At 40.5% G+C, this 19836-nt stretch overlaps 1 protein-coding gene across 2 annotated transcripts; it reads right to left on the bottom strand.

The window, feature by feature from the left end:
* Positions 1–930: 930 nt before the first annotated feature.
* LOC129096857 (gastrula zinc finger protein XlCGF57.1-like) lies at positions 931–10500 on the bottom strand. Of its 2 annotated transcripts, none has more exons than XM_054605537.1 (2): positions 10197–10500; positions 931–3910 (listed from the first exon to the last, which is right to left on the bottom strand). In XM_054605537.1, exons 1-2 carry the CDS (start codon positions 10387–10389, stop codon positions 2148–2150), a joined length of 1956 nt encoding a protein of 651 aa, XP_054461512.1. In that variant the 5' UTR covers positions 10390–10500; the 3' UTR covers positions 931–2147. The 2 variants fall into 2 exon arrangements, with proteins under 2 accessions (XP_054461512.1, XP_054461513.1); XM_054605538.1 differs by lacking the exon at positions 931–3910 and adding an exon at positions 8652–9139.
* Positions 10501–19836: the final 9336 nt, after the last annotated feature.

Raw genomic sequence — 19836 nt, forward strand, 5'->3', positions numbered from 1 at the left:
GTGATTAAAACCGCCCAGAACATCATTGGTACCCATCTACTGAGCATCAGTGATATTGGTAAGAAGAGGTGCCTGCAAAGAGCTCAAAGGATATCAATAAACAAAACCCACCCAGACACAACCTTTTGCCCTGCTATTGTCTGGAAAGAGATACAGAAGTATCAGCCGCCAAAACCTCCAGACTTCAAAACAGCTTCTCTCCTCTGGCTGTGAGACTTTTTAATTTATCTTCCACCCTCCATATATAATATTTTTTTGTTGTTATTCTTCTTTTCTATCCTATTTAGCAAATTGGGACTACATTCTAAATTTCGGTTTGCAACCCTGTCGTACAATGATTAATATAAAACCTTGTAACTTCTATGAATGATTATAATGAATTAATTTATTTACGGAGCAAGATCTCAGTATTTGAACTTTTCACACAGTGACAGAAACTTGTTCTATACTCAAAAACACAGTTTACTCTCCGTTAAACTCTGACTAGCGCAGTGTTGCTAACTTCCATCACAGCCAGTGTGTTTCAAGCTAGCATGCTAAGCTAACTTCACTAGCTTTCTAGGCTACCGGGAGATGAGTCAGAGGAAAAACATCCAGAAAAAAAGTGAACAGCACAAAGTCCATTCAGACAGGTTTATCCAGATACAGACTCTGACGGATCAGTACTGAAGAAGCTAACTGATACTTAAACAACAAAAACTGTTTCTACTGACGTCAGGCGCCATATTGCTAATGGAGGTGCATCCGGTTCCGCTTCCACTTGGTTGGTAACCTACAAAATAAGAGCCATCAAGTTTGAAAACATAATGTAATAATTTCTACAGTCTGTACATTATTCCAATCAAATATTACCTTCCTTCTTTTCCATATGTTACAGGTGTGGGTTGGCCTTGGAAAAAGACAACCCAGTTGATTGTTTTCATACGTTAATTTATTTTTTAAAAAGCACGCGGGGGGGAAAAACAAAGACAGCTGGCAGGCAAAGTAAAAAAGGTGCGTGGGACTGGGTGACTAAACTGACAACAGAAATCACAGCATTACACAAAGGAAAACACATACTTGCAGAAGACAACGCATAAACACATTAATTTCCTTCTGGTATTTTTCTGCATTTCTGCTCCTAAACATGCAAATAAACAGATTTTACACAACGTATACCACAATCTATGCAGTACTATGTTGGTTATACGACACAGGACAGTGTGCAGTAATTCAAATGGCACAAAAATAAATCCCCCAAAAAGGCAATACTTTTATTTTAAAAGTAAAAACATCACTACAAAGCTGGGAAATGTGATTATATTAACATTGAGCAACGTGCTTGGACTGTTACACCCCTCCAATGAATCGCCACCTGAAAGTACTGGAGGGCCGTGAGTGACCCAATGACCAGGGGAGCTGTGTTGTCAAGGTCCGTAGCTCCTGGTAGGCTTTCCCAAGGCAAAGTGGTCCCAGAGAAGGGGACAGATCAAGAATTCACTTACTATATATATATATAAATCAAACAGAATAGAGTTGTGGCACCTTGCCCAGAAAAGGGAATCCAAGGACCCTTTCTAGTCCCAACCTGGACGGGGAGCTTGCTGGTGAAAGTCTGGTTGCCGGGACATGAGACCAGAGGTTCGACCAGGATCAGCCCAAAAAATGTACATTGATCTGCTGCCTTTTGGGCCAACAACGCAATGATGGGAATCGTTGTTGGGTGCATTGTGACAAAGACGGGGGACCTGGATGTTCCGACTTCTGGCTTCACAGACTGACTCTAGTCTCTGACTGTTGTTTGTGCTTAAGCACATGAACAGCAGCTATGAGTAAACTACCTTATAAAACTAAAGACAATACTAAGCTCCCTGCCAATGTTACAAGGTGTCACTTTAATCAAAGCATGAATCTCTCAGAGAAATCAAGGGTTTACTATATCACTAATCGCAAGGAATCAATATGTGATACTCTCAAATTTGAAGAACACACTCTTGAATAAAGAACGAGTAAAAAGCACCATAGTTGCTCCCCTGTGTTTCGCCATGTGGTTTGTCAGATTTAGCTTTTATGTAACACCTTTATTACAAACTGAACCACTAAAGCCACTTGTGTCTTGTATTAGTCATTATGTATAACTTCAGAGCTGACATGGCTTTAAACTTTCATCACAAACTGAGCGGCGGTAAGGTTTTTTCTCCTCTGTGGATTCTAATGTGTTTAGTTAAAGCTCCCCTCTGTGCAAAATATTTGTTGCAAACTGAGCAGCTGTAAGGTTTCTCTCCTGTGTGGGTTCTGATGTGTGTCTTCAGGTTTCCTTTTTCAAAGAAAGTCTTACCACAAACTGAGCAGCTGTAAGGTTTTTTTCCTGTGTGGATTTTCATGTGTAAAGTTAAAGTTCCACTCTGTGAAAAACATTTATTACAGACTGAGCAGCTGTAAGGTTTTTCTCCTGTGTGAGTTCGAATGTGGTTCGTCAGGGCTCCTTTTTCAATGAAACCTTTACCACACTCTGAGCAGCTGAAAGGTCTCTCCCCCCTGTGAGCTTTCAAGTGTCTCTGTAAAGGCTGATTCAGTCTAAAAGATTTGTTGCAAACTGAGCAGTTGTAAGGTTTCTCTCCTGTGTGAGTTCTGATGTGGTTCTTCAGGGTTCCTTTTTCAATAAAACCTTTACCACACTCAGAGCAGCTGTGAGGTTTTTCTCCTGTGTGAGTTCTGATGTGTTTCTTCAGGGTTTCTTTTTCAATAAAACTTTTACCACACTCAGAGCAGCTGTAAGGTTTTTCTCCTGTGTGAGTTCTGATGTGGTTCTTCAGGGCTGCTTTTACAATGAAACCTTTACCACACTCTGAGCAGCTGTAAGGTTTTTCTCCCCTGTGAGCTTTCAAGTGCCTCTGTAAATTATGATTCCGTCTATAAGATTTCTCGCAAACTGAGCAGCTGTAAGGTTTTTCTCCTGTGTGGATTCTCATGTGTGTGGTTAAAGCTCCACTCTGTGAAAATGATTTCTTACAAACTGAGCAGCTGTAAGGCTTTTCTCCTGTGTGGATTCTCATGTGTGTGGTTAAATGTCTACTCTGTGCAAAAGATTTGTTGCAAACTGAGCAGCTGTAAGGTTTTTCTCCTGTGTGAGTTCTGATGTGGTCCTTCAGGGTTCCTTTTTCAATAAAACCTTTACCACACTCTGAGCAGTTGAAAGGTTTCTCTCCACTGTGAGCTTTGATGTGTATCTGTAAAGTAGAACTCCGTCTAAAAGATTTGTTGCAAACTGAGCAGCTGAAAGGTTTTTCTCCTGTGTGAGTTCTGATGTGGATCTTCAGGGTTCCTTTTTCAGTAAAACCTTTACCACACTCTGAGCAGATGAAAGGTTTCTCTCCTGTGTGGACTCTCATGTGTTTCTTAAGAGCTCCACGGGATCCAAATGTTTTCTCACAATCAGAGCATCTAAACCGTTTCCCACCAGTCCCACATCTTGAATCACTGACAGGGACTTCATCATTTTTCAAAGAGTTTGAACCTGGCTGAGGTTCTCTGGTCTCCTTCCAATCCTCACTGTCATCAGTCTCGGATTCAGAAGAGTCTCCAGTCTTCTCATCAGTATCTGGTTCTGGATGTCTATCTGGATCTGAGTTCCTGTCTGGTTCTCCACAGTCGTCTTCATCAGTTTCTGTTTCCATCTGTTCAGTTTGTCTTTGATGAAGCTCTGAGGACTGAGCTTCCTCTTCAGCTTCTTCTCTCTTCAGAGGAGTGAATGAGAACTTGGTATCAGCCTCCTCTAGTCCTTGAAGCTGTTCTCCCTCCTGATTGGTCCAGAGTTGCCCCTGTTCTTCTTTAATGTGTGGGGGCTCTGGGTCCTCCTGGTCCAGACTAGATCTCCACTCCTGCTGCTCAGGAGGAACCTCTTCTTTAACCACCAACAGCTGCAGGACGTCTGCAGGAAAACAGTCAACAAACATTAATAGACACAGAGATTTTTCTCATATAGCTAATTGACTAAACCATTATCATCATAAGCTATATCCACTTAGCTAGTTCGGTATATATCAAGATGGCGCCGTGGACGGCAGCCTCAGTACTGTGCTCTCTAGTACTTTCTCTGTTTTTGTTCATGTGTCTAGTCTCCAGCTCTCCATTGGAAGTTGGATACGTAGGTTCGAAAAGATCTTCTCTCAGCGCTAGAGAAGTAAAAAAGAACTTACACAAATATACATATGTTAAACTATAGGAGAGAATCTGGCCACTGGTTTCTTTCAATGGCAGGAAGCTACGCTAACAAGAAACTCAGAAGAGGTGTTACAGAATTCTAAGTGAGCAGGAAAAAAATAAATATTATTATTAAATACATAACTGAATAGAGTTTTCAAAAACTGAATAGTTTTTGAAAACTCAATATACTACATTATCGTACAATATTATTTCACGTTAATAAAAAATAAAAATAAAATAATCCAATTATTTGACAGAATAAACAGCACAATTATAAACTGGATAACCATTTAAGCTGAAATTAACTTTTTCGGTTGCCTTTTGAAGTGTGTGAGTGTGTAAGTCTTAAATAAAACACGCAATAAAAAAAAAAAAAGAAGGGAAAATGAGTGTGACCAGTGGCTATTGTGGGGATCAAACACCCAGAACATGCAAAAGATGTCCAGAAACTCTCAGAGAAATGGGCAAAACGCACAAAGGGACTAGATCCGACTTGCCAGAGGCGGGCACATTTGATGTGAGTGTGTGTGAAGATATGGAGATCAGAATAAAAGACTACAAACCAAAAGATAAAAGCAAAAAACGTCTGGAAAAAAAGAACTAGAACTAGAGACAATCAAATTGTTTAAGGTTGAAAGTCACCGCTACAGGAAATATGTGAGAGATGGGCTAGCTAAACTCAAAGAAAGAAAAGCAGAGGTAGACAAAATGGAACAGCTACAGGACTATTCAAAAACTGTAGGAATCTATCCATCAATGCTAGGAACCATTAACATTAATGGAGATTTTGATTTGAAAGACAGCAATGAGAAGACTAACCCATCCAGTCCCATTGTCAATGGAGACTTGGAAGGTAAAGACAGTAGTATGATAACCAACTCTCAATGCGATCCATTACCACCATCTCTCATTGACAAACTCAATTTGAGTCACCAGTCTGCTTCAAGTGAAGGAATAGCAGAGCTACTCTCCATTTTTCAAAACCCAAAATTTAGCAGCACAGGAAGAAAGGTAAACGCACTAACACCATTAGATTGTTATGAAGGACGATACGAGACAACTAGAAGGAGGTCAGGAGCAGAGTCTTACTGGCGGGATACTGGTCAAACTGAAAGTCACAAGTTCACTCATACCACAATTAGAGAAATGGAGGCAGAAAGAGATGAACGTCTCAATCAAACAAAAAGCATGATCAAGAAGATAGAAAGATTTAGAGAGGAGAATGAAAGCAGGGACTGTGAGAGAAGGGGGTCATTAGAAAACCAGAACAACATACAGTATGCAGGACCAGCAGAGGCTCAAAATGAATAAAGTTTAAATCTAAGATACAGACCTGGCATACACAAACCAGACAGGTATACTGTGCTGGGCAACATCCAATCTTAATAAGGGGAACTCAGGGGCACTATACACCTTGGCAAACACTCAACCATGGTGGCCTTGAGGGCGGTGTACCCTACCAGAATAGATCCCAAAGCATTGAGGGGGAGCCTCAATCTGAGACTGAGAATCCAGCTGCATATATTAACAAGCAGCTGAAAAGATGGAAGCAAGAGACTGAGGAGGAGGCCGAGAGCAGCCCTGTTCTAATGACTTTGTTCAGAAAATGACATCACTAACCATGCAGCACCAACTGCGCCTGCCGTACGTAGAGCCTCATCTACTGCACAACCAACACTCACGTAGCCACCTTCTGTCGTCAATGTTTATTCACAACAGCCAAACTGGCAACTTCCGAGCCAATTGCCCGAGTCCGCGGCCAGACTCTGAGTGGAGAGAGGGGGGTCATGGGGCTCAGTCCATGCAAGGTGGAGGTACAGGCCCGTTAAATCCATGGGCACCTGTTAGCACCTGTTGCATTGCTGACCATTCTCATTTCAGAATCGCACAGTGAAGATCACTGTTCGAGGGGGAAGCACTGAAAAGGTGAAAGAGACAAGGGTACTGGTCGCCATTTATGCAAGCAATAGTGGATTAAGTATTGAACCAATGTGAAATCTGCGCTCGAAACAATGTGCGAAAAAAACAACAACCTAGGAGCTGAAACTGTTCTGACAAAGGAAGTTATCCCACGATTTGGCATACCATCAGAGTTCAAAGCGCAAAATGAGATCCAGGCTGGATTTGAATCTATACTGCCTTGGATTCCTATGAACAAAATGTGGACTGGATCAATTATATCTATTACAATCAACAGAGATACATGAATTACACTGATGAGGCCCTTAAGGGGTTGGGTGAGCAGCTACACCAGACCAGTAAAGTGGCATAGCAAAACAGACAAGCATTAGATTGGATTCTAGCTGAAAAGGGTGGGGTATGTCATATGTTTGGGAAACATTGTTGTACATTCATCTCCAATAACACTGCACCTGATGGGACATTTTCTGTTGCAACGGAGAAAATTCGGGGGTTGAGGAAGGAACTTAAAGACAATGCTGGCAAGGGGGGATGGTTATGGGATTGGCTAGACCAAATGATGTGAAAATGGGGAGCCGTATTGGCAAAAGCAGTCATTTGTATATTTTATATTTATATTTTATTATCTGACCATGAGGATGAAGTGAACATTTGAAAAGAGACACAATAGTACAACATAGATCAAGGCTGTTGTGTAAGACTGAGTCACTATAGATTGAGCACTGAGGATCTGCGAAGAGGATGTGAGTCGGCTCTTTCACAGACAGAAGACCAGGAAGGCCCCCGGCCCAGACGGTGTGTCACCCTCCTGCCTGAAAGTCCTCCGTTTTAGGATTAAATGACTACAGGCCCGTCGCCCTGACGTCCGTGGTCATGAAATCCTTGGTGCAGGTTAGGCTGGGAAAAATCACAACCAGCACCCGGACTATCAGCACTGGCGGTGCCCCCCCACCCCCAGGGACAGGAACAGACTACAACGGACTGTAGAGGAGACACTCATTCGTGCCAGCCTGCCCTCCATCCAGGACTTGTACCTCTCAAGAATCAGGAAACGGGCAGGAAACATCTCTGCAGACCCATCACACCCCGGACACAACCAGTTCCAACTCCTCCCCTCTGGTAGGCGCTACAGAGCACTGTACGCCAAAACAACCAGACACCAGAACAGTTTCTTTTTTATGCATTCCTTATCCTACTTTGCTGTCCTTTTTTTCTGCTTTTATTTGTCTATTTCTATGTATGTACGCTGAGAGCGACTGAAAAGTCGAAGTCAAATTCCTTGTATGCGTACGCATACTTTGGCAAATAAAGCTGATTCTGATTCTTTTGTACCTTGACTGGAGTATTAAGATGTCGATGGTTATCTCAAAGCCGTTAGAGCATATTTGAAGAGGTGGACCCCTTTGCTATGGGTGTTAAGGATCACATTACTTGGTTCAGTTTTAATATACACAAATAAAGACAGACATACAGACATAAACTCTGAAGATATATGAATGTATAAATATACAGTATATGATACTTTATTAAAAAAAAGGGGCCAACTGCTTCTAATACTAAGACAGGTTAAATGCAGATTTTTTTTTCACTGTGTGCCAATAAAAGTTGCTTTTATTAGATGTTTCTAAGTCACATGACAAATATTGGCGATTTGAACCAAACAAATCATAGTTTTACTAAATTATGGGTCAATAAATTTAGTCGCCACACATCTCTCACTCGTTTCCTCAGTTTAGTTTTTTTGCATGCTCTGCAGGTTGGCTTAACTCGTACTGGAGAGCATTCTTTTGCACGTTTACAGTTTCTTTGTGAACGTCCCAATAGCTGTGCAGAAGAAAATTAAAGAAATAACCATTGATTACAAAAAGGAAAGTCCTCCGCTTTGTGTACATCTCCCTCCTCAAAGCCACAAACCGTGACTTCAAACGTCTGCTCCGTATGATTAATAATGCTGCTGGACACGCTGCTTGCTAATCGCTCCAATAACAGCTTGCTTAGCATTGTAGGCAGTAGTAGAATTATAAAACGCATAATTTAACATCACAACATCTACTAGTAAACAACAAGTGTCATCAAAGCCTGTAATTTGGTAGTCGATCAATAATCTAGACTGTTACTGTTTATTTCCTACCGGTGGCGTGACGAATCGTGGAAGGACGCGTGGTGACCCATATGACCAAATCAAGTAGTGAACGTGGGTGTATTATTAATTGTAGTCAAGGGTCTCTGTTTATGCACTTCCAGACTAAATCGCAACCCTGGAGTTTTAAACTAAAACGGCTTCAGCAGCGTTTTTTTATTTGCTTCGTTTAGGTGTTTAGGTGTAAAATACCGAAGTAGTGTGGACGCCGGTTATGAAATTTGCAAAAGAGAGTTTTTATGCTAGCAATCTGCCACAATCCCAAGCTGCCAAAAAACAGCCATGTCATCGTCGGGAAAAAAAGCAAACATCTAAGCTATAAAATCCATGCTGGTGTTATCAAAGAGAACAAACGTGAACTTTATTTAAATACTTTGTGCCATGTAGATGCCGAGAGAACAGATCCGAGGGAGAAGAAACAGATTCACATATAGTATTTAATAAACAAACCTGCTCTGTGTAACCGAAGCTGAGGGTTGAAAACAGCGTCCAGTAGTTTCCGTTGTCGCTCGTTCTCCTCTTTTGAACGAGAAAGTTCCTCCTCGTACTCTGCTATCGTTCTTTCAAACAGCCTAGATATCTCTTCAGCAGGCGCAGTTAGTCGCTGGTTGACTAAAGATCTCAGTATTTGTAATTCCATCCGTTCAGTTTGTCTTTGATGACGCTGTGTGGACTGAGCTTCCTCTTCATCTACTTCTCTCTTAACAGGAGTGAATGAGAACTTGGTATCAGCCTCCTCCAGTCCTTGAAGCTGTTCTCCCTCCTGACCAGTCAAGAGTTCCTCCTGTTCTTCTTTAATGTGTTGAGGCTCTCGGTCCTCCTGGTCCAGACTGGAGCTCCACTCCCGCTGCTCAGGGGGAACCTCTTCTTTAACCAACAACAGCTGCTGGACGTCTGCATGAAGACAGTCCACACACATTAATAGACACAGAGAGATTATCATCATAAACTATATCCACTTAGCTAGTTCAGTATATATCAAGATGGTGCCTCGGATGGCAGCCTCAGTACTGCGCTCTCTAGTACTTTCTCTGTTTTTGCTTATTTGTCTAGTCTCCCGCTCTCCCTCTCTGATCACATTCAGAAGAGTATATATATATATATAGTATGTATATATACAAATACATACATGAATATACACAGACACACATATACATCTCTATATATATATATACATACATACATACATACATACATATGTATATACATACATATATATATACATACATATATCATATATACATACATAAATCTATATATCTATATATACACACATATATACATATATACATATACACACACATATACACACACATATACATACACATATACATACACATATACATACACATATATACATATACATACATACACACATATATACATACATACACACATATATACATACATACATACACACAAGGCCACCGTATGTGAAGTAAAAACATGAAAGGCTGTCTCTAGAGCCAGTGTTTGGTTTGTCCGTTCTGGGCTTCTGTAGAAACATTGCGTCTCTGCCTCAAACTTCCATTGTAGATATGAAAGACACTAAAAACAGATGATTCTTAGTTTAAGGTGATTATACAGTCATTAAAATCTATTTATGAATCCTACATTATATTGCTGCCAATAAAGCATCCTTAATCCCACCGACTGCTCCTTTAACTCACATTTCAATTCAGGACTTTCACTCATAAACAGTGGTGAAGACGGTTCAGATCTTTGCTGCAGTAAAAGTACTTCTACCAACATAAGAGAAAATACTCCACTCAGACATTACCTGAGTAATCAATCACTTTCTGACCTCGACTCTTTTCCCTGCATGTTAACCTTTATGAGTATTAGAACGTGGTTTGATTTAACAGAATGATGAACCATCAGGAGACAGTGGACCTCACAGTTGACCCATATTGGACTGATGTCAGTGTTTGAACAGTGAGAGAGAACCAACCTGCTTTGTGTAACCGAAGCGGAGGGTTGAAAACAGCGTCCAGGAGTTTCCGTTGTCGCTCGTTCTCCTCTTTAGAACGAGAAAGTTCCTCCTCGTGCTCTGCTATCGTTCTTTCAAACAGCTCAAATATCTCTTCAGCAGCTGCAGTGAGTCTCTGGTTGACTAAAGATCTCAGTATTTGTGCTTTAGACATGTTAACGCTGTGTTGCTAACTTACGTCTCCCTTTGTTTCTAGCTAGCATGCTAAGCTAACATCAATAGCTTTGTAGGCTACCGGGAGATGAGTCAGAGGAAAAACATCCAGAAAAAAAGCTGAACCGCACAAAGTCCATTCAGACATGTTTATCCAGAGATACAGACTCTGATGGATCAGTACTGATGAAGTTAACTGATACTTTCTCAACACAACAGAGAAGCTCTGCTGTTTCTGTCAGGCGCCATTTTGCTAATGGCGGAACATCCGGTTCCGCTGTAATTTGTTGGGGAACCTACAAAATAAAAGCACTTAATTAAAAAAACAAAAGGGAATTGTGTGATATCATAGTTTTTCTTAACTACATTTTTTTTAAATACAGCTTCCACTCAGCTTAAATTGTGCATTAGTCTACAGCTATTCAAATTGACTGGAAGATATCTAACCTAAATTAGAATAAAAACAGGGACACCTGGGGGCAAAGTAAAAAAGAGGCAGTTTAGGGTTCAGTGTATTGCTCAAGGACACTTTAGAAGGCTGACAGATGGAGCAGGGAATCAACCTGTCAACATTCTGGTTTGAAGATGGAGATGTTATCTCATTATTAGAACATCCATGGTAGAAAAGAGGTGACGTGCAGCGATACCGTTTAAAAAAGGTTTATTTAAAAAAAAAAAAACTAAAAAAAAACATTAAATAAAAATCACTTATGGTGTATTGATAAGGCAGACACAGACATAGCGTTTATTCACTTTATTCAGCCCATTCAGCCATAACTCTTATTGCCCATCAATTTGCACTTACAACACCTTGAGCAGGACCATGTCCACTGAGGTTCAAATTCATTAAAACACGTGAGATGATCAATTATGTACCACAAATATCTACATATTAAACACAACATATCAGAAGTCGAATGTATGTAATAAATCAAATAGTTCAACCAACAAATATCATGAAAAAATAGAAAAGAAAAAAATAGAAAAAAGAGCTTTTAGGAATACAGGCAGGTTCACCCTGGCAATTGGCCAGAAACTGTACCAATACTTATTGTATATTTGTATCCCGCTTTTTTATTTTTGCTTTGGTAAGTGACAATAGTATTACACGGATAACGCCCTTCAAGTTCTCCATAATCAGGAGTTAATGGAGTTTGCAGAGACTTCCTGTGGTCCATGAATTGCTAATAATGGACAACTTTTTGGGTATTGTCCCTTACTGAACTGCCTAACTATAACGTATAAAAATATGTATATGTAGAAAGACCAGTTATATATATATATATATATATATATATATATATATATATATATATATATATATATATATATATATATATATACACATATACAAATATATATATATATCCTGTTTTTTATTTTTGCTTTGGCAAGTGACAATAGTATTACAGGGATAATGTCCTAATAAAGGACAACTTTTTGGGTATTGTCCCTTACTGAACTGCCTAACTTTTTTTTTTGTTTTTACTGTTGAGCTGCATGGTTTCCCTCCTGTGTGAATCCTCATGTGCCTCTTCAGACTCCTGCAGGCAAATCTTTTACCAACGTTAGAGCAGCTTAACTATTTTGTTCCCAGTAATAAGATGTACCGGGATTTCCTCATATTCAATAGGGTGGCTGGGCTCAGCCTTGGAGACAGTTTTAGGAGCACGGACATCAGGAAGGAGCTCCGAGTAGAGCCACTGTTGCTACGCATTGAAAGGGGCGAGCTGAGGTGGTTTGGGTGTTTAAACAGAATCCTCATCAAGGCCTCACTTTAGACGGTCATGTCTGACCGGTAAGAGGTCCAAAGTTAACCAAGACCATGCTGGAAGGATTCTATATCTCGTCTGGCATGGGAACGCCAGGGAAGAGCAAGAAAGCGTTGTGTAGCGTTGTTGCTCTTAGCAGGTCTAATAAATAATAAGTAATTCATATCAGGATATGTAACTAGTGTTATTAACAAAAATTAGTATAAAAGAACAATGGTACTTGGACTTACCACCATTAGTTTAACTAATATAGGATTTTGACATAGGACTTAATTTGGACGCAGGAAAACTTCAAAATGTGACATTAATAAATCTCGTTTTAATCTCAGGGTTGCTACGGAGTTCTACTCAAGCTGTACAGTGACCTTTTATTTCATATACACACAAATCAAATGATCAAGCTCTTTATAAATGAAATATGTATTAGAAACTGCATCACTAAACTACTAAACATAAAATAAATGACTAAATGATAAAATAAACAGAATAAAGGGAAAGAATAAAGAATAGGATGAAGAGAACAATGAATAATGAACCACAACTAAATGAAAAGGATCGAATTTGACCAGGTAGAATCAGTGAATCATATCATTGACTGATAAATTTACTTTGTCGATTTATGTTTTACATTAAATTTAGTTCCAATGATTTAGACACCGTTCAACAGCTGAGAGTTCAAGAAGCACCAGGGAATTAGTTTAATTTAAATTGAATTTAGATCTTTTGGTCAAAAAATATTTATATCTAAGATTATTTTATAACGTGACTTCAATTCATTCGGCTTAGACACATCAAACTCGTTTACATCTGGAAATGGTATTGTTTCACCTGACGGCTCTGATGGGCAGATTGGAGGTAAAGCTGCATGGAATGGCGGCTGTTCCTCTGAAGGCCTCTGCATCTGGTTGGATGATTGTAGTTGGTTGAATCACTCTCTTCCATCTCCTGCTCAGCGGTAGTTGATTCAGCTTTTTTCTCATTTCTTCGGAACCTGGTCGTCTTCTTCGTTGAGGTTCGGCTTGAACCGTTCTTCCTCGTCTTCATCTCTCTCGGCACGAGGATGAGACGTATCTTCACCCCCCCTTTGTAGCAGCAGGGGTCATTAGGGCATCTTTGCCAGTTTAAAAGTCGGTTGCTGTCAATAGTGGCTGGAATTAATCTTCAGCACGTTGGTGCATCGCAGGTCGGAGCTGCATGGCACATTAGACGACACAGGAAGGCCGTAGTTAGACCAGGAACGTAATACCAGAGAAGAGGCAGAACGGCAGAGCCAAGAGTGAGAGATCTGGCGTGCAGGATGCAAAGTCAATCATATTTGAAGTATTTCACAAACCAGGTGGAGGAAGGCACTTCTTCAGGTGGTCGCTTCTTAGTCCGGTCACTGGGGCCATCGAGCCTGCAGACAGACAGACCATAAAACATGGAATGACCCCAAGTCTTATCTTAAGTTCAGGCACAGGGTAAGAACAGAGTTCAACCACCAAGTGCCTTTATGGTCGTGAGAGCAGTTCCTGAAAGAAGTGGACAAGTTTAGATTGTCTCATAGACACTTAAGTTTATAATGTCTTGGTGGATATCTAAGGTGGTAAACTGTAGCAACCAGAACCACTAAAGCGGGTTCTCTCCTGTGTGAATCATCATGTGTACCTTCAGATCTGCGTTGAGTTCAGAAATCTTTTTCGCAAACTGAGCAAGTGAAAGGTTTCTCTCCTGTGTGGATTATCATGTGTGTCTGTAAAGTACGGCTCTGTGCAAAAGTTTTCTTACACACTGTGCAGCTGAAAGGTTTCTCTCCTGTGTGAGTTCTCATGTGTCTCTGTAAGCATGTACTACCTTTCATCAGTTTTCCACAAACTGAACACATGAATTTCTTTATTCTTGTATGAGATATCATGTGATTCTTCAGATCTCCACTTTCATTGAAACTTTTCTCACACAACGAGCAGCTGAAATGTCTCTCTTCTTTGTGAGTTAACACGTGTGTCCGTAAACCAATTCTATATGTAAAGGATTTCTTACAAACTGAGCAGCTGTAAGGTTTCTCTCCTGTGTGGATTCTCCTGTGTATCTGTAAAATTCCATTTTGTGAAAAAGATTTATTACAGAATGAGCAGCTGAAAGGTTTCTCTCCTGTGTGAAGTCTCATGTGTTTCTTCAGCTTTCCATTTTCAGTGAAACCTCTACCACAAATTGAACAGCGGAAACGTTTCTCTGTTGAGTGAGTTGTCATGTGTCCCTCAAGCTGTCCACTTTCAGTGAAACCTTTACCACACACTGAGCAGCTGAAAGGTTTCTCTCCTGAGTGAGTTGTCAGGTGTCCCTCTAGCTCTCCATTTTCAGCGAAACCTTTACCACACACTGAGCAGCTGAAAGGTGTCTCTCCTTTATGAGTTCTCATGTGTGACTGTAATCCTTTACCAGACCTAAATGCGTCCATACAAACTGGGCAGCTGAAAGGAGTCTTTACTGTGTGAGTTTTTGTGTGTAATGTCATAGCTCCCTTCTGTGCAAATGATTTACTGCAGACTGAGCAGCTAAAAGGTTTCTCTCCTGTGTGAGTTCTCATGTGTTTCTTCAGATTTCCATTTTCAGGGAAACCTTTACCACACACTGAGCAGCTGAAAGGTTTTTCTCCTGTGTGACATCTCATGTGTTTCTTCAAATTTCCACTATTAGTGAAACATTTAGGACACTCTGAGCAGCTGAAAGATTTCTCTCCTGTGTGACATCTCATGTGTTTCTTCAAATTTCCACTATCAGTGAAACATTTAGGACACTCTGAGCAGCTGAAAGGTTTCTCTCCTGTGTGGCATCTCATGTGTCTACTCATGTTTCCACCTTCAGTAAAACCTTTACCACAAACTGAGCAGCTGAACGGTCTCTCAGCAGTACTACATCTCGAATCACTGACAGGGACTTCATCATTTTTCAAAGACTTTAAACCTGGCTGAGGTTCTCTGGTCTCCTTCCAATCATCACGGTGTTCAGGTTCAGCTTCAGAAGAGTCTCCAGTCTTCTCTTCAGTATCTGGTTCTGGATCTCTATCTGGATCTGGGTTCCTGGTTGGTTCTGGTCCTCCACAGTCCTCTCCCTCAGCTTCTGTTTCCATCTGTTCAGTTTGTCTTTGATGAAGCTGTGAGGACTGAGCTTCCTCTTCATCTTCTTCTTTCTTCAGAGGAGTGAATGAGAACTTGGTATCAGCCTCCTCCATCCCTTGAAGCTGCTCTCCCTCCTGACTGGCCCAGAGTTCCTCCTGTTCATCTTTAATGTGTGGGGGCTCTGGGTCCTCCTGGTCCAGACTGGAGCTCCATTCCTGCTGCTCAGGTAGGATCTCTTCTTTAACCACCAACAGCTGCAGGACTTCTGCAGGAAAAATAACACACACAGAGATGTTACAGAGAAATGTTCTCATGAAGCTAATTAACAAAAATATTCATCATCATCATCATCATCATCTATATCCACTTAGCTAGTTCATACTTTTGTACCTTGATTTGGTTACGTCAAAGATGTTAGAGCATATTTAAGAGTAGGACCCCTTTGCTATGAGTGAAATGAATCACATAATTTGGTTCCGTGCATATCACGGTTTTGAATCATGGTTCCGATCAGCAGAAAAAATAGGAAAGCAAACATAACATCACATGGGGCTCGGCAGGGTACAGCCCATACAAACTTCATGTAGCCGCAGCATTGTTGGCCCACGCTGCAATGTGAGATGGGCGGCAGGCAAGGACTGGATTTAGGCGTGCTAACCCCTGGCCTCACAGACTAGCTCTGGGGATGTGGAATCTCATCTGTCTGGCGGGGAAGGAACTGAACCAATGCTAAGCACTTGTTCTGGAACCAAACTCCTGGAGAGGGGAGGGAGTCTGTCCTTTTCCGGAGTTGCCCAGGATGAGAGGCACCGGGAAAGTGGGGGGAAACTCAAGTGCCCACTCCCCTCCATATTTAAAAGTGTCCTACAATCCTTATATTCATTTACTGCTGTATTCAAGTACTTTTTCCTGATATCCTATATTTGAATTAATTTATGTATATTGGATATTTGAGTGAGACTAGACTTAGATGACTATACGTCAGAGATTTTTAATTAACATTCAGCCAGGTCCATTTAGAGGGGTTTTCATCATGCAAACATCTGGAAAATCAACATAATGTCGAACTGGCGCTACTATTTAGTGCTATATAAATTAGAGTAGCCTTGCAGATGTATGAATCCAACAACTGACTATGAAATCAAATAAAAAAGTTCAGATGAATAATATCTCAACAATATGTATTGTCAGATTTCAAACTTAACTGGATGAATTATTAAAAATACATGCTATAATAATAAATAAATGTTATTTAATGCCCCCTACCTATCGTGGCTAGAGACTCAGACCACTGAGTGAACTGCAGAGGGCAACAAAAAAAAAAACTACCCCAAATATTTAGAGCCCAAATGCATGTGTCGTAGTTCAGTAATGATCTCGGGTCACTTATATGACTGGACCCAAATATTCAACTATTCCATGGGTCACTAATAGGAGGACCACGAACCGGGTCCGGACCAAGACGCCATTGTATCGAACCTTGGACCTATAACTGATAGATAATTGAGAATTCCTCAATTTCTGTACAGAGCACCTTTATTTGAACCAGTGCTGCTTTTCTAGCCTTTAGGGCCCTCAATCAAACCGACCAATAACATGTGTTGCAAATTATGTCATGTGACGGTACTCAGCAAATCAATTATGTGTATTACGATAAGCATCGTGGCTTATATTGTGATAGACACATATGGGAGAGACGGGGTAGAGACAGAATAGTTGGACAAGTATGTGAGTAAGATAAGTTATTTCACATGGCGTTCTCCAAAAAGAGAAATTAGGACAGCGAGACAGATGCCTTTAACCCAGGATGGACTGACTTTAAAAGTTCATTCTTCCCACTGATACTTTTAAACCAGTATGTCTCATCTTTTAGAGACTGTGGCGAATATTAAAATCAGCAAAGTGAAGCGCTATTACGTACTCACGATGAACAAATGTACCCACTCAAATCCGAAATGAAGGCACAGAAAACAAAACGATCTAAAAGCCAAATATGATCAGATTCCTAACACATTCATTCACTGCCCAACAATGATGTTAACAGAGAGGAATAGAGCTGAAATTATTTATTTCAATAACCACAGATAAAGTCCCTGCACACAAATTTATCTTTCAGAAGATTATTATTGGTGGCTTTTTGGGTTGACATCACTTCCCACCTGAATGAGCTTAATATAAAGCTGCAGGGCAAAGACAATTCAGTTAAACACATTTTTCAAAAGCTTTCTGGTATGTAAATTATCTTAAATGCAACCTTTGTTTCACTTGAAATGAGAGAACATTTATGTATTATCAAAGTATGTATTATTAATAATTCCTCCAGTTCAATTTAAAAACTGAAAATACATATTGTTGAAATGTTATTAAACTTAACTTTCTTTATTTGATCTGACATTCAGTTATGACATTCAATCATGACGCCATTTAGACAATATTGTGATCTGCCAGACCTTTGCATATTAAAAATGATCTCTTACTGGATATCAGTGAATTTTAATACAATACCCCTGAACTATTCTATTATTCGTTTGTTGTAAAGATATTGGGTTATCAGTATTTTTATTTTCGTTTATTCGGGGGGATAACAAACATGCATAAAACACCAAACCTAAACTTTGTTAACGTGTTTTCATTTAACAGAATGATGAACCATTCAGGGGGCCATATTGGACTGATGTTAGTGTTTGAACAGTGAGAGAGAACAAACCTGCTCTGTGTAACCGAAGCTGAGGGTTGAAAACAGCGTCCAGGAGTTTCCGTTGTCGCTCGTTCTCGTCTTTTGAACGAGAAAGTTCCTCCTCGTACTCTGCTATCGTTCTTTCAAACAGCCCAAATATCTCTTCAGCAGGCGCAGTTAGTCGCTGGTTGACAAAAGATCTCAGTATTTGTAATTCCATCCGTTCAGTTTGTCTTTGATGACGCTGTAAGGACTGACTTTCCTTTTCATCTTCTTCTCTCTTCACAGGAGTGAATGAGAACTTGGTGATATCAGCCTCCTCCAGCCCTTGAAGCTGCTCTCCCTCCTGACCGGTCAAGAGTTCCTCCTGTTCTTCTTTAATGTGTTGAGGCTCTCGGTCCTCCTGGTCCAGACTGGAGCTCCACTCCTGCTGCTCAGGGGGAACCTCTTCTTTAACCACCAACAGCTGCTGGACGTCTGCATGAAAACAGTCCACACACATTAATAGACAAAGAGAGATTATCATCATAAACTATATCCACTTAGCTAGTTCAGTATATATCAAGATGGCACCGTGGATGGCAGCCCCGGCACTGCGCTCTCTAGTGCTTTCTCTGTTTTTGTTTATTTGTCTAGTCTCCCGCTCTCCCTCTCTGATCACATTCAGCAAAGAGGAACTCTTAAACTTCTGAGATCCACCGGTCAAACTTTCACGCCGTTTTTCATTGAACCGGAAAGTTTTACATATACATATGTATATATACAAATACATACATACATACATACATACATACATACATACATACATACATACATACATATCTATATATACATACATACAGCGGGTAGAATTCCCAGTGAACACGTCACCATTTTTCTCAGTAAATATAGTTCTAAAAAGGTGCTATTGACATGAAATTTTCACCAGATGTCGGTAATTAGAAAGCAATCCTGCCCCTTGTCAGTGCAAATTAATATCAGCTGGTTCAGTCCCAACTGATGGCCTATAAAAAGGTGTCTCATTACCAAGGTGTCACACAAGAAACATCTCATGATGGGTAAAAGCAAAGAGCTCTCTCAAGACCTTCGCAACCTTATTGTTGCAAAACATACTGATGGCATTAGTTACAGAAGGATTTCTAAACTTCTGAATGTTCCGGTGAGCACTGTTGGGGCTATAATCCGGAAATGGTAAGAACATCATTCACCATAAACCGGCCACGACCAGGTGCTCCTCGCAAGATTTCTGACAGATGAATGAAAAGAATTATCAGAAGAGCGAAGGATCACTTGTGGAGAGCTTCAGAAAGACCTCGAATTAGCAGGTAAAATTGTTTCAAAGAAAACAATAAGTAATGCACTCAACCGCCGTGGCCTGTATGCACGCTCACCACACAAGACTCCATTGCTGAAGAAAAAGCATGTTGAAGCTCGTTTAAAGTTTGCTGCACAACATTTAGACAAGCCTGTGAAATACTGGGAGAATACAGTCTGGTCAGATGAGACCAAAATTGAACTCTTTGGATGCCATAATACACACCATGTTTGGAGGTCAAATGGCACTGCACATCACCCAAAAACACCAGACCAACAGTGAAGTTTGGAGGTGGGAACATCATGGTGTGGGGCTGTTTTTCAGAATACGGCACTGGCAACTTCATATAATTGAAGGAAGGATAAAAATCTGCTGCCATCTACCAGGATGATGAAGATGAAACGAGGGTGGACATTTCAGCAAGACAATGATCCCAAACACACAGCCAAGGAAACTCTCAATTGGTTTCAGAGAAAGAAAATAAAGCTGCTAGAATGGCCCAGCCAATCACCTGACTTGAATCCAATAGAAAATCTATGGAAAGAACTAAAGATCAGAGTTCATAGAAGAGGCCCACAGAGCCTTC

This window comes from Anoplopoma fimbria, chromosome 10 (genome assembly GCF_027596085.1).
Source record: "Anoplopoma fimbria isolate UVic2021 breed Golden Eagle Sablefish chromosome 10, Afim_UVic_2022, whole genome shotgun sequence".
NCBI lineage: Eukaryota > Metazoa > Chordata > Actinopteri > Perciformes > Anoplopomatidae > Anoplopoma > Anoplopoma fimbria.